We start from the raw sequence: 16131 nt of genomic DNA on the forward strand, positions 1-16131 counted from the left end.
GTGAAAGAAAAATGCTGCAAATATCAAAAAACACACAAAACCCCCAAACAACTGCAAGAGAGAAATGCTGCAAATCCACTTCATAAAACGGAAGTGTGCCAGGCCACTAGGAGGACTCGACCTGAGGGATGGACCGGTCCTGTGGGAGCAGACCCTATGAAAGACATGAAGAAAATTTCTCTCATTTCTCTCTTGCTTTTGTTTTGGGGTTTTGTGTGTTTTTTGATATCTGCAGCATTTTTCTTTCACATGCTTCGTTTCTGTGATTGCAGCATTTTTCTCTTGCAGTGTTTTGCTGTTGCATTTGTTTTATGTGTTTGTGTGTTTTTGGTTTTGCATCATTCCTGTGTTTGCAGCGTTTTGCCGTTTGCTGCGCGTTTGCCCTTGTCGGCCACCGTAAATTCTCACATCTCAACATAAAAAAAACACAATTCTGTCACGTCTGTCTCTCAGCCTTGATGCACATTCACTTGTTAAAAATGACCACAGAGACATTTGACACAAAGCCAGCAGTTGACCTGTGGATAGAGAAAGCTAATTGCAGGTTCAATCAGTGACTCAGAGGTACATCTTAATCATCAACAATGCAGGAAGTTGAAGTGGAGTGACAGTGAGGCAACACTAAGGGGGACTGCAAGGACGATTATGAGGAAGATCACCTGGTACTCAAAAAGTAAAAGTAAAAAGGTGTGTACACCCCTGACTATAGACATGCTTCAGAAGCATTTATAGTTGATGCTACTGTGAAAGCTGAGCATTTTTAAGGGCAGCTTTAAAGGCCTATCAAAAAAAAAAAAAGTTCAGTATGAAAAGAAGTTAAAGAAGACAGGGATTGAGGAGTGTAATAATAGGTGACGAAGAGGAGCAAGTATTTACAAAGCTAGATATTTCCAGCATATAAAAGGCAGAGATTGGAGCTAGTGTTATATGTTGTTATGTTATGCATAAATGTGTGTGTGTGTGTGTGTGTGTGTGTGTGTGTGTGTGTGTGTGTGTGTGTTTACACTTATATTTGCTATATCGCAAGGACAGAGGAGGATGTTTTTGACAGAGTGATCACATTTTTGGAAAGTGAGGACATTCACAATTCAAAGAGTTGTTTGAAGGTTAACATTTGATTTTAAAGGTCACATTAGAATTAGGGTTAGGTTAGGGTTGGGATTAGGCATTTAGTTGCGATGGCTAAGTAAGGGGCAAGGGATTGCAATATGACATAAGGACATGTACGTCAAGGAGGGTCCTCACTGAAGTAGTATTACCACACCGTGGAAACACTGTTAAGTTAAAGTGGAAGTCATATATCCAAAAGGTTTTTTTTTTTGAGTTGAAGTTCAGAATATTAACAACAAAATGTGCTTAAAAGTATCAAAGGTAAAAGCACTCAGTAGAATGAATGGTTGCCCAGCCCTGCTTCGCATGCAAAAACACACAAGACAAAAGTAGGTCACGTGAACAAGTTTATTTGTCTTGCATATGGTTACTGAATCAAAAGCCCCAATCATTCACGATCATTTTGTTGACTTACAAATAATGAAACTGACTAATCATCACACAGGCTACTGTTAAACCAAGTAGATGAGGATGGAAGAGTGAAACATTAAAGAAACAATGAAAGAAGGAGCGCAAGCAGTGGGGATGGAGAAGCTGTTTTTTTGTGTCTGGTTTGTATGATTGTGTGTTTATTTAACTGCACAAAAGCTAAATGAATAAGATACAGTTTTGGTCATGATGTTGCTTATTTTATTGTAAATACTCATTCTGGTTGTGTCCACATGTTTTTCTCTTTGGCATATCAAGCAGACAGGATGATCTTTTTTCCCTTTTAAAAATAAATAAATAAATAAGAAGGGATTTCCTGAGAGATCACACTGTGCTTAGTAAAGCACTCTTATCTAACCAAAAGCCTTGATTGGCCTGCCTGGGATACTGGCTCCCTGAAATGGTATGAAGACAGTTACATATTAGCACTCCCCAACACTTACAAGGCTTTAAAAAAGAGTCATGTTTTTTTCTCACACTGTATCTCCAAAGCTACTGTACAGAAGTTAACGTTGATTGGTTTTCACGTCTTTATTGGGATCATTTTCCACATGCTGTGGTGGGCTCCTTGTGTTAGCCATCCCTTATTGAATGTCACTGTTCATCTAGTAAAGTGTTGCAGTTAAAATATAAATATCAATTATTTTGCTGCGGTACCAAAGTGATCCAAGCTGAACTCACTTCTGAATGTAACTTAAGCCACTGCTTTCTCCAGAAAGTTGCATTTGCTGAAAAAAAGACATTGTGGCACAGTGAGGTTAGAACTGTAAGCTATGTTGCATAAAAACTAAACTAGATGACTGGCATTGAAGTTCACTAGAGAACAACACAAAAGTAAAGGTATGCAGAACCTGAGAACCCATGGATTTGCACATCAACATATCCACTAAACAGAGATAAACAAGAGAGAAATAACAACAAAAACAATAAGAAAACATCTGGGGCCCGTTTCACAGAGGAGGTTCAACAAACTCCGAGTCTAATCCTGAACCCTGAGTTGATCTAGCCTGAGATAGGAAACTATCTAACTAAAGTTTTCGGTTTCAGAACAGGTGATTTGAGTTAGTTCAATCAACTCAGAGTAGGTTAACTCAGAGTTAAGCGCGTGCACCACGACTATAAAAAGCCAACATCAATGGAGCCCCGATTCTACGAGTCACCATGGCGACGGGGAAGAGGAGGGCTGCGTTTTTTACCCCACTGGAACTCGAAATCTTAATGCGCTCATACGGCGAATTTGAGCATGTTTTTAGAAAAAAGTGTAACACCGCTGCAGCTGCAAAAGAGAGGGAGGCGGCGTGGGAGAACATTGCTGCTCGGGTCAATGCGTAAGTTTAAATGTAGTCCTTTGCAATCACAATAATATTACAGGGGAAAACTGCTTGAATGGTAGCTCATTAATTTATTTCATGTAGGTGCAATCAGGCGGAGAAGAAGCGCACTTGGCAGCAGCTCAAGGTGAAACATAAAAACATTGTTCAAACAGGTAAGACACGGCATAAGTTAATGGGGGTACCTCATTTTGATCATGTGTTACATTGTAAAGTAAATATTAAGTGGCTGTTTGACTGTGCAGTTGTTTTATCACCAACATAATGCTGCGCAAAGAAACGCAGCGCAACACACAATATCTGCTGGACTGTGACGTGAAACGGTACCGTTCAAAAAGATAATTGTCTGGAAATGCCAGAACATCTATGCGCGGTCTGATAACCATCTCCCGACGAATATTTAATTCCCTGCGCAGTAATGCTGCACCTTCATCCACGGGATCGTTGTCAAAAGGATATGCCATGTTAGTGAAAAAAGTGCCTACTGACTGATTTTTTTTTTTTTTTTTTTAAATAACAGACGGCAAAACTATGTTATCCCAAAACTCTGTTACTATGGTAACTGACTGAGAGCTTAAGTTACCTCTCTGTGAAACAGGCTAGAGTTACCCCTCTTTCTCTGGTTTGAGTTACCTCCCTTTGTGAAACGGAAAACTCAGAGTTTCCTTCATTTCAGGCTTAACAAACTCGGAGTTTTCACTAAACCTGCTTTGTGAAACGGGCCCCTGGTCATATTGAGGATGCAGGGTTTTTTTCACCTTCTCATAAATTGTCGATTTATGAAAAGGCACCTATTTCTTTAAATACGCTGAGACGTTAACAACACACAGCTCCATGTTCCTCTTATAAAAATGCAATAAGTTACTTTTAACTGACAACAAAAAATATGACATCTTCATCTAGAAAGAGTAAGTATACTTGAGAATACAGTTACAATTCATGTTTCAACTTCTGACTGGTCCCATTACTACACACTTACTCTGCACTGTGTGTGAATAATCCATTGTGTGCACAATTAAATGTGCATTTGAATGTGTCAACATGCGCTCAAATTAATGCACAGCTCATCTAATAAAACAATATCCATTACATAAGATTATGCAGAGTGCAAAAGAGGGATCCTTTCATTCAAGTACCTTGAGAATGCCTGTAGAGGGCCCTCTTATACTACTTGCACCTACTCCCTCAAATGCTAGTTTATTTGTTTATTACCCATGGTCTCATTTTTACTTGTTTTGTCCATCTGCCATGTTAGTCTCCAAGTAAATTGTCTGGCAGTGTGCTTGCATTGCCACAACACAGTCTGAGGAGTATGCAGTCTGATGATCAGAAAGGAAAGAAAGCTAATGATTTACCTAAAAATAGAGTGGTTTAGATCATTTGGATAAACACACATGAAATATTGCTAATAATCCTTTATTGCACAGGAAAACTGTGTGCACACAACTGCAGTGATGGGTTCAGTATACTTGAAAGACACTAGTGTACAACAAAAGTGTTTACGGTTCCATATGGCCACACGTATGCAGGGTGAAAAGTCTACCTGCCTGCCTGATCTTTCTCTAAGAACTCTGTGCCATTTTGAGGTTGTTGTAGCCCTGATTAAATGAAAAGTAAAAATGACACACTTTCAGATACTCTCTTCTCAAAAGCATTCATGATTTTGCACTTACAAATAAGTGATAAATGATGTAGGAGAGCTTAAGAGAAGTTTAAACCTTGTCTCCTCTAACACATCCTCATAAACAGTCCATTGCGGTGGAAGTGATTGACAGATTGTTATTCTGGAAAAAACACAAAAATTGTTGGATTATGCCTCCTCCCCCTTTAAATTTAAAAGGTACTTTGTCTGAACCCTAAGGAGAGTGGAAGGTCTGTAAACTATAATGATTGTTTGTCTACCAGGTGCCTTAGTTTTCTCTTTCAAATACGTCTGACTAATCTGTTGGTTTGTTTCCAACCTGTCTGACTGATCATGTTTCTTGATCCCATGGTCTTCTTTTATTGGTGTCCCAAGGCCTCAACTATTAACTTGAATTGATGATCAAAACTACAAAACAAGAGCCGAGATGTAATAAATTGGAATTATCCATAAATAAGACACTAGTCTCACAAAGACCAAAACAGATGGTCTGTGAGGTGTGTTTGGGTGTTTTTCATCAAATTTAAACTATATGCACGCTTAATATTACTGAATTTAGGAGGACTGCCTGAAGATGTCATGAAACAACCAGCAAGTAAATGTTTTGACAAAGGATGGAAGAAGAGGGTTACATTTCTCAGCCACGTTTGGAGGTTCCTTTGGAATGTGTTAAGCCTCATCAGCTTGTTATGACACATTCAGTACAGAAATGCATAACTCTGAAGAAGGAGCTCATGAGCATGACACAGGCAGTGTGCGATGATCAACATATGAGTGACCAGTGAATGTATCCACCACCATTCTGTATTTTCCTCTCTGTATTTATGTCTACATAAATCTGCTCATTTCAGCAATCTCCTTATGAATGTATAGTGCTGTATCCTAAGCTTATATATATATATATATATACACACACACACACACACACACACACACATTAGGAGTTTTGATTCTAGAAGTGTATGCAAATATTGATCTTGCAGTGAATACAATTGCCTCTGCATCCCTATTCTATTCTTTTCACATTCAAGATTCTGTTTTGATTTCAGGTACAAAGGAAAGACAAAAAACGAAAACAAACAAAAAATGAGATTAAATTAAAACAAAAATTACAGAAACACACATAAAACAGACAAACATCAGTGTTCAGGATTCAGCAGATGCATAGTATGTTCACTTGGACTATTCAATGCTATTTGTGTCCAATGAAGACAATAAAAATAAGTGGGAATTTTAGTCCTGTATCATGTTCCTTGGTGTTATTTGTCCATCATAAGAAATAGGCCTAAATATCAAGAAATAGGAAACTGCAAACTATGCCTGTTGAGCTGTACACAAAAACTCCTCAGGTTAGTTGAAAATATTCTAATTCACACAAGGCTTCATTTATGCTCAAATCTGAGCCCTAAATGATAGATCAGTTGTCACTGTTTTCAGTCTGGTCTTTAAGTCAGCAACACAGAAGATACAGCATCTTTCAAATTGTTGCCAGATAGTGAGCTCATGTTTTCTGACTTCCCACAATATCCGGTAGTAAAGCCATCTGACAACACTGCACAGATGTCTGTTTCTGGACAGCAGTGCTTATCAAAAACAGATGAGAGTCCAAAAGTCTTGTTGGACATGGTGACTGCATCTTTCCAGAAAAACTACGACTGTTAATTGTAAAACACTGATAAAGTGATAGTTTTGTTAACACTTTAACGAATGTGTCTTTGTCCACCAGGTAATAGTTATCATAGTTTATTCTGGGTAGTTGCTGTCACCCATCCCAGCAACCTTATCCTCAAATCATCCATTTAGAGTCTGTGAACCTTTCTGCACTTTTGGGTTCACATGCTTGTTTCACAGGGCGGTGTTAGGCTTCCATCCAGAACAATGTGGTTTTCTCTTTTTTCTCCACTCTGCTCTGCTCCCTCTCTTCCTTCTCCTTCCTCCACTCCCTCCATTGTTATGAGCTCCTGGGTGCAGTTGAACGGGCTGGCTTTAGCCAGCAGTGGGCTAGCAATGCCGCTTGAGCCGAGAGCAGACCTCTCCATGTGATTCCTACCCTGGTGGCTTAAGCCGGTGAGCTGCCCTTCACCGTCTAAGCTTCTGGCTACTGAGCCTTCACCTCCCCCCTGGTAGTTGCTTGGACTGACAGATTGCTGGGCCAGACATGTAGACATTGTAGACTTACCTTCCTGTGTTGCAGAGCTGGAAGATGTAGAAAACCTGGAAACCATGTCTTCGGAAAGGAGTTGAGCAAGCTTGGTTGAGCCAGAGGAGGCTGAGGTAGCCACAGGCGTCATTACTGCCATTAGCACATCATCTTGGGATCCAATGAAGTCAACACTGAGGGCTCTTGTATTTTGAGGGCTGCTATAATCTTGCAAGGAGCTGCAGATGCTGTCATAGGTCATCCCAAAGCTTTCCATGCTCTGTACTGCCAAACCCATATCTCCAGTCCCACTTCCTCTGGGACTGGACACAAATTCATATAGACCCTCTTTGATGATAGTCATTGGCTGGATGCTGTCAGGGGTCCTGTTCACCTCCATGGTACTGATCTGACTTAGATCCAAGGGAGGGGGGATACGCTGGTGTCTAATTCCAGTTTGACTCCCTTCAGCACTAGGGAGCAGAGAGCCTCTTTCTCCTTTTTCCACAGAAAAATCATCAACCACATCAGAGGATTTCCTGACAATACTCATTTCAGGCGAAGTTTGACGGGTTTGGGTGGAGGTCAGCACTTTCATCTCTATCTTCTCCTCAGTATTTTTTTCTTGCTGCTCTGGGATAGAAGTTGTCTCATTGTAAGTGTCATCCAACCGCTTTGTATTGAGGTGTTGAGGAGTAGTTTTGTTAGACAAAGGCTTCACTCGTTCAGGAGAGCCCAGCTGAGCCACTTCCTGGTAATGTGAATGTTGGGACCTGCCTGGACTACCCACCTCTGCATTGCAGTAGTGTTTGTGGTAGCTCCAGCGGCTGGGTGACAAGTGATTGTCCACAGGACACTTACTGTCCTCTCTCTTTTCCACCAAGACATCTGTGAGTTCCATACTTCGTGCAAAAGCATCCTTTAGGTTAATAGAAATAATGCTTCCACTTCGTTTGGCTCTTTCAAGAGCTTCTCTCCTTTTGATGGCCTTCTCCTGCCTCTTCTGCTCTCGGTAGAACTCAGAGAAGTTGTTGACAATGATTGGGATGGGAAGGGCAATGACCAACACACCTGCTATGCAGCAAAGTCCTCCTACAATCTTGCCCAACAGGGTTTGTGGGTAGATGTCTCCATAACCAACTGTGGTCATAGTGATGGTAGCCCACCAGAAGGAGGCAGGAATACTGGTGAATTTGGTGGCATCCTCATCTTTCTCAGCAAAGAACACCAAGCTAGAGAAGATCATAATGCCCATGGCTAAGAAGAGGATCAGCAGACCCAACTCGTTATAGCTCCTTCGCAAAGTGAAGCCCAAAGACTGCAGTCCTGTCGAGTGCCTAGCAAGCTTCAGGATCCTCAGTATCCTCATAATTCGGAAGATCTGGACAACACGGCGCACATTCTGGAACTGCATCACACTCTTGTTAGACTCAGTTAGGCAGAGGGTCACGTAGTAAGGCAATATAGCCAGCAAATCAATGATGTTTAGTGGTGCTTTAATGAAATTCCACTTGTTGGGTGCTGAAAGCAGCCGCAGGATGTACTCCATTGTGAACCAGGCAATGCAGACAGCTTCAACGTGGGCTAGGTTGGGGTTATCATTGAATTGGCCAAATTCATCTACCACCTGAAGCTCCGGCAGAGTGTTGAGGGACAATGAGATGGTGGAAATGATGATGAACAGAATGGATATCATAGCCAGGATCTGTGAAACAAAGACAAGATTGTGGGTTACTGTTATGTGGCACAAAATTATATACAGACATTGAAAGTCCTGAGAGGATGATTCATAATGACTATGAGGACCCCCTCATCTTTTGTCATTTTTGGTTCAAATGTCATGACAATTTGGTACAGACATTCCTGTTTTCCACAGGATGAAATGTAATTGCTTCCTTGTGACTCTTTAAATTAAAATTTCAATTTATCCAATATTTCAGTTTATAACCAAAAAGTCCCAAAACTAATAGCATTCCCATCAGCCTGAGCTGCATTTGGTGTACAGTGGAAATATACAATTATTAGCATGCTAACATACTACTGTTGGTGTACATACATGGTAAACATAACGTACTAAACATCAGCATGTTTAACATTGTCACTGTGAGCATGTTCACTTGCTGACATGAGCATTTAATAAACCTGCTGTGCATAACTACAGCCTCAAAATCAGTGTTTTGAGTTGAGTGGCACCCAGCAGCTCATGCAGAACCTGAAACCCACTCAATTTCCTTAAAAGTGGCCAATTTTTTTACAGTCCTAAAATGTGTCTCGGGTTTCATTCTTATAATTTGGTGAACCCAAATGTATGATTACCATTAAGCTGCATTGTTCATAACACCCCTCTGCACAAATGTGTTAGACTCAATAAACAACATACTGATGATTTAGCTCTCTTAAAGCCTTAACAGTAGGGCAAAAAAGTTTGTCCAGAGGGTGACACTAGAGGAAGGTCACCAAAGGTCACTTTCTTACCAGTGCTCTTTAGATTATTTAGCTCTGAAAGCTGTGGTATGTTAGTGAGACTCAGCCCTTAATCATCTTCTAGTCATGACCTAATTGCAAAGGAGAACTTACTGTGTTCTCACATGACAAAGTCTATGCAGAGGATGGTCCTGACATACCTATGGCCCCCAGTTATATCATGACTGGACCCCCTTCAGTTTAAATATTAACGAAAGGTGGGAGTGGAAGCTGAATCACCATGCCAGTGCTCACATAGACAGGCCATGGACTGGCCATATAGCACTATGAGTCATGTTTTTGCCGTCTCCAGTGCTTTCAGCACCATCCGGCTTACCCTGCTGTGGAAAAAACTGACAACAATGCAGGTAGATTCTGCCTTGGTGTCCTGGATTGTGAACTAACTGGTTAGTATGGTAGACTTCAAGGCTGCATGTCTGACACTGTTGTGGACAACATGGGGGCCCCTCAAGGGAAAGGCCTGTTATCCTCTCTGTTCACCCTCTACAATTCTGATTTTACATTTTCTTTGCTGTCAACTGCTGGCCAAATAAAAACAGTTATTGTAATTGTCCCAGGACACTTTCCATACAGAGCTGGCACAGACCATACTTACAATGTGCAATGTGCTGGTCACAAACAGGAGAAACTTCAACAGCAGGCTGTTACCACCACAATGCACAACAGAACAACACAGGATATTCTTTCTTACTGTGGTTTTTAAACTTTACAACTTAGAGACTTAGACTTAGAGACTTAGAGAAGCAAAATAAGGGGTGTGCCAGTCCTAAATTCTGGGCTCCAAATTTTTTGACCTAAGAGTAATTCACAAAGCATTTTCACTAAAAGTAGGTCCCAAGTCTGAGAGAAGTTAGAGGTGGCCAAGAGGACTCCTAAGCCACTAAGACCAAGGGCAGACAACCTAGTTTGGACCAACTGCTGAGACAGCTCTCACAAATGAAAGCTATACAACCTATCTGCCTATCACATCATCAATGCCGACTGGGAGCAAGGTTTCCATTATCTGGTAATCATCTTCTTTTTTTTTTTTCTTAGCTGAAAAAACTGTTGTCATAGACACAGACATACTTAAGCCCCTCCCATCATGATGTGTGATGAAAATAATTCCCAAAAAAGACGTGAAAATGGTGGTGATTGTTACAACAGTATAAGAATGAACCTGGGATATATTTGGCGTATTTTATTTTATTTCTTTCATATTGAAGGAGGTGTGTTTTGTGATTATAAAATTACTGTTTATATAAATGGCATCTGGTGGCCTTGGCGAGGGCGATATAGTGGCTGTTTCTATCCCTGTAGGAATACTTTGCATGATCTTGTCAGATAATCTGAGACTGTCAGTGGCAAAAGCAGTTTTAGGGGATGTACATTGATGGTACACAAACACACAAAGGGATTACATTGCAGCCTGTTTCATGGCTGACAGTTGCAGCACTGTCGCTCAATACTGGACCAAAGTTAATGCAAAAGTGCAAATGGCAAATAATATAATGAAAAATTTAAGACTAAAGACAAAAGAATTACAGTGTAGTAAAAATAATGCTGATAACACTGATATAAGGTAAGAGATCTACTTCGGAAGAAAGGAGTTATACAGTTGAAATATCACCAGAAGGAAGGGCCTCCTGAGGCATTCTGTGGAGTATTTGGTCACTCCAAGTCTCTGGCTGAATGTCGTCCTCTGGCTGACCAGAGTGCCATGTAGATGGAGAGAGACATTGCCCATGATGGAGAACAGTCCTCCTCTCTGTCACTACATGCAGAGAGTCCAGCTTCACCCTAAGAACAGAGTCAACCTTCTGAATCCTCAGGCTCCTGCAATAGCAGGCCACAGCAGAGAAAATGGAGATGACCACAACACCACCAAGAACAGGCCAAAGCAACTGCAACAGGCTGCACGCACAGTGACACATGCTCACTACCAAATTTAATAAGGATTAAACTGGCTCACCAACAAATCGAAACAATCCAGTAACGCCAGAGATGACAGTTTGCACAATTCTATGTTACTTGGACACCAGTAAAATGTAGTTTTCAATGTTGATAATCTAAGTCTGAGCCGTTTGACAGAACAATTAATCAAACCAAAAATGAACTCTTCAGACCTTAATTTGTTTCATAGTGCATTAAGTGTGCATTTAATTATAACAAACTGCAATAAAGACATAACTTAAGGTAACATTTACGGTAACATTTAAGGTAAAATTTGTAATACCTGTTTTGTGTCTTTGCTTTGTGTATGAAATCTGTGACAAAGTTTACAAAACATCAGCTAACAGCTCATAGATATTTGAAACCTGCAATAAGTAGCTACAACTAGGCACTACCTTTCTGTAACAGGTTTGTACATATTTTAGAAACTTATTATAGTATAAAGTGCAGTATTTCCCTTCCCTGAAATTCTGTGAAATACAAGTACAAGTTTTCTAAGTAAATGAAGTGGAAAATGATCTCTGCTATTTTTGTTGACTAATTGGTTACTCAACCACAGTTGTTGCCAGTTATTGGGCTTTTCTGACATTTTTTCAATTACTGTAGTGCTTTCTGTGAGGTCAGGATTCCCTTTTTCTTGTGTGTGTCAACTGCTCTAACAGCCTACTCTACTCTGTAAATAAAAGAGCTTGGTCTGTACCAGCTCTACATGGAAAGTGTCCTGAGACAACTTCTGTTGTGATTTGGCGCTATACAAATAAAATTGAATTGAACTGAATTAAAATGTGAACCGAGTGAGTTTTTGCCACTGCATATTTAACCACAGATCAGTTATGAAACTTTGACAGTTTTTGTCCCCAACCCCTATTTATTCCTGCTCCTGGCTGATTTGAAGTAGTCCTAGTTCTCACAACATGACTCACCTAGAAATAAAAAAACAAGGGGAATCAACAGGACTTCCTAATACCACTGTTCAAAAAACAATAATGGGGAAATCTAATGTTGGAGGTGAATGAGATAGCTGAAGCATGTGCAGTCTGAGTCTTCTCTCTACAGCACTTGCTAGGACATTTCGGGATAATTGTAATAGGATTGTGTTGCTATCTATGGAAAGGATAGAGAGAGGTTAGAAGTGTTTACTCATTCCTGCCTCCCCCAACAGGAGTGTGTGAAATGTGGGGGAAAAAAAAAAAAAAAAAAATATATATATATATATATATATATATATATATATGTGTGTGTGTGTGTGTGTGTATATATATACACACACACATATATGTATATGTATATATGTGTGTATATATATATATATATATATATATACATATATGTATATGTGTGTGTGTGTGTGTGTGTGTGTGTGTGTGTGGGCCTCCTCCCGTTTTCCTGATTCAGGGGGAAGGCCAATGTTGGACCAGGTGGCCAGACTGTCCACTAGTGTTGCTTTCGTCAACGAAAATTATGACTATCGCCGTCAACGAACCTTTATCACGTGACGAAAACGAGACGAGACGCAACGTATATGCTGGTCACGTGACGATAACTATAATTAAATATATAATGCAATATTGTTGACTAAAAAAAAACGAGACTAAGTGTGGTTTATAAAATCAAATCTCTGCTAAAATATCTCTTTATTTTCGTTGAATAAAACGAGACGAGACGAAATGTTATAACGTTATGTCGTCTCGTTTAGTCTCGTTATTATTTGCACTATTTCTGTTTCCTTTGTCTCACTTTAGGGGCTGCATCAGGTCGCACTGAGCAGTCGCAGACGACGTCACTTCCTCAATCCCCACTCGCGGCATTATTTAGGCGATGTAGCTGCGGTCGGTTAACGTCGACAACGACAGAACGGGACCGATAGCCGGACAGCTGAGGTTCGTCTTTGGGAGAAAAAGAAGAAATGACGTTTGGACACACTTTTCATTACATTCTGCATTGCATTCTGAGAACAGAGTGTTCTAGTGGAGTAATAGGGTAGTATGAGCTAATTAGGCTAAGATGGTGCCTAACCATTTAGGTTTGTTTAGGTAAGGAGAAGGATTTTAAATTCTGTTCTAGATTTTACAGGGAGCAAGTACAGTGAGGCCATTATGGGAGAAATATGATCCCTTTTTCTAGTTTTTGTCACAGCATGTGCTGCAGCATTGTGGTTCAGCTGGAGAGTATTAACAACGAAGTAGCAACGTATTGGGCCAGCCTGATAGTAAGGAATTGCAATCATCTAATCTGGAAGTAACAAATGCGTCGACAAGTTTTTCTGCATCCATTTTGAGACAGGATGTGCCAGATTTTTTTACAATCTTAGGTAGGTGAAAAAATGAAGTCCCTAACATTTGGTTTATGTGGGAGTTAAAGGACATACCCTGATCAAAGATAACTCCCAGAGTCCTTACAGTAGGGCTTGGAGCCAGCGCAGTACCATCCAGAATAACTATATCATCAGATCGTGATACCAGTCAGTTAGATCTGAAGAAACCCCTTGGATGAAAGGTGAAATGTTTTGTTTTCTACTAGACCAGCTGCCAACCCTTTCAACCATGACCTGGATACCTGAGAATCTTCATAAACAAGTGTCCTCTCTAACTCTCTGCCAATTGTAGGCATGCTATCTCACTGTCATAGGTATCTGAGATGACTGACAGGCTTCACAGCCTCTAAGCAAGTGTATCACATGTTTCCTTTCAAGCACCGGACAGATTCACTGTTATCCTGGAAAACTCAGTAACTGCAACTAACAGGCCTTTTTACCTTTGCTGAACATAAAGCACAGTGACACCATAACATTCCAGTTAATACAAACAAATTGCCCAGTCCGAGCACAGGAACAGAGCTATAAACAAGGACAAAGAATACTGAACAAAAGGAGGTAAGACTGCTAGCGAATAGAGTGGTCAGGACTGTACACTAGCATGTACATACATTCATTCTTACATTCATATATATATATATAACATGCATACATAGATTATATATATTATATGCATGTATACATGACTATGTACTATATGTACAGTGTGCAGGATTTTTATCGGCAATGACAGTGCATGATGATATATACATGTTAAGAACTGCACATATCAGAACTAAAAAATATGATCTTTAAACATGTGATTTGTAATGTAATGCTTGTTGTGGCCCACAGTGTTCCATAGCACCTACCAGGAGGCATGTTATCATATTGTAACTGCAATAAACTTTGTAACAAGAGACAAAGATACTCGATGCGTACAAAAAGGCTACTTTTTCTCGTCGTCTGGAATGTGCCACTAGAATAATTAGCAACTTTCTCAGGATTCAGTCAATTATTAAACATAGGAACCCAAACATTCAAGGAGAATGCATTTTTCATTGCTGAGGCAGACAGACAAAAACTGAAAGAAGCTTTGGCCACCACAACGATCCTATCAGTGATGAGCCACAGTTCGAAAGACTGCACAGTGATAGATGAGGAGTTGCTGTATGTCAGGTGGGCAGCAGCAGGGAGGATAGAGACAGTGTGAGGGAGTGAAATTGTAACAGGGCAGTGGCTACAGAGAGTGGTAGGAGGAGTCAGCTAGTTGCTAAGAGACAGATTGCAAGTCCCATCAATTAGAGTTAGTCTAGTCCAATACTGTATCCCACAACAGTCTGGCAAGGAAAGCTGATGACCACCTGAATGGCCTGAACTCTGACATACATGAGAGCTGTAAGAACAGGAACAAGTCAAACTTGACTCAAGATTGACTGATCCAACCCTGGAAAACCAGCTGCAAGAAGCATCATCATCATCATCACCTCTACCATCTGACACCAGATGCCTCACCAAAGACAAGCAGTTCCAGTCAACACAGGCATTAGTGTGATATATTTGTTCAATAATTAGTATCGCCAGGTGTGCACCAAGGGGGGCCAAGGCCAGCCTGGTACAATTGCTGTACAATTGTTACTATGTTAACAAATATTTAAATTATTTATTATTTCCTCTGTCTGTAACTACAGCTTTTAGTACTGCACAAATGGAAATGGGGTGGCTGTGGCTCAGGAGGTAAAGTAATCGTCTGCCAGGAGCTTGGTGGTTCGATCCCCAGCCTCGGCAGTCCATGTGCCGAAGTATCCTTGGGCATGATACTGAACCCTAAATAACTGTCCCCGATTTTTTGCGCCATCGGTGTGTGAATTCATATGTGCGTCGTTTTGGATAAAAGCGCCTCCCAAATGACTGTAACAGAAATTGAAACATTTACAATTATTGAAAGAAGCCTCCCTAATGATTAAAGTAAATTGTTAAAGAAAACACTCATACCTCAAAATACCACACAATAAAGAAATCATCTGGGAAGCTCACATTGCGTGACATGAAAGGAAATATTCCCTACAGTGACCAATAGAGGTGGAGTGAAATGTCCAAAATAGAATAATGAATCTGTAAGTTGTTTAATTTAAAGACATGCAGATAATGCACCACTCAAAAATAAAGGAGATGTCAAGTTATTTATTTAAATGCTGCTGGGATGGATTGAGCTGCAGTGACAGAGAATACTGTGTGTGACTGATGCCGGAAAAAATCTTTTAAAAGAGACATCATTACTCATCATGCATGCACTTTTTATTCTGCTATGACAAATGTCCCTGAGACTCAAGAGAGTATTCCTGTGAAATCACATGATGAAATGATTGTCTTGACTGTTTCTAGATGATGGTGATCAGAGTCACTGAGACACTGAGTATTACAGCATTATACAGTGGATACTATTTCTGCTGTTTAATAATTTTCATTCAGACCTAGTGACTTTGTTCTCTGTTAGACAAAAAAAAGTTATGCAAAACTGCAAAAGCAAGCAAGAAAAAGAAAACAAACAAAAAGACAAGGGAGAAGTTAGATGGGAAACCCAAGAGCGACAGGACAAAGGGAAGTAGAGGACAGGTGTATCAAAGTGTGTCTACTCTGCAGCGTCTTAATGGCTTAATGGTTGCCAAATACTGTGACCTTGGCACCTAGGGCAGATTTAAAGCAGTACCAGGAACACACAAGCTGCTTTAGAAGCTGTACACTGGAGGAAGAATTAACAGAGGCTCCA

The 16131-nt window shown here is 40.3% G+C and overlaps 1 protein-coding gene across 1 annotated transcript in view; it reads right to left on the minus strand.

Annotated features, from left to right (window-relative positions):
- Positions 1–1444: 1444 nt before the first annotated feature.
- The window catches only part of LOC143329825 (potassium voltage-gated channel subfamily B member 2-like), a 34259-nt gene continuing 19572 nt past the window's right edge, over positions 1445–16131 (minus strand). The window contains exon 3 of the mRNA XM_076745923.1: positions 1445–8357. Within this exon, the coding sequence (XP_076602038.1) occupies positions 6345–8357 (2013 nt within the window). The 3' untranslated portion in view covers positions 1445–6344. The remainder of the gene's footprint in view (positions 8358–16131) is intronic.

This window comes from Chaetodon auriga, chromosome 12, assembly GCF_051107435.1.
Source record: "Chaetodon auriga isolate fChaAug3 chromosome 12, fChaAug3.hap1, whole genome shotgun sequence".
NCBI lineage: Eukaryota > Metazoa > Chordata > Actinopteri > Chaetodontiformes > Chaetodontidae > Chaetodon > Chaetodon auriga.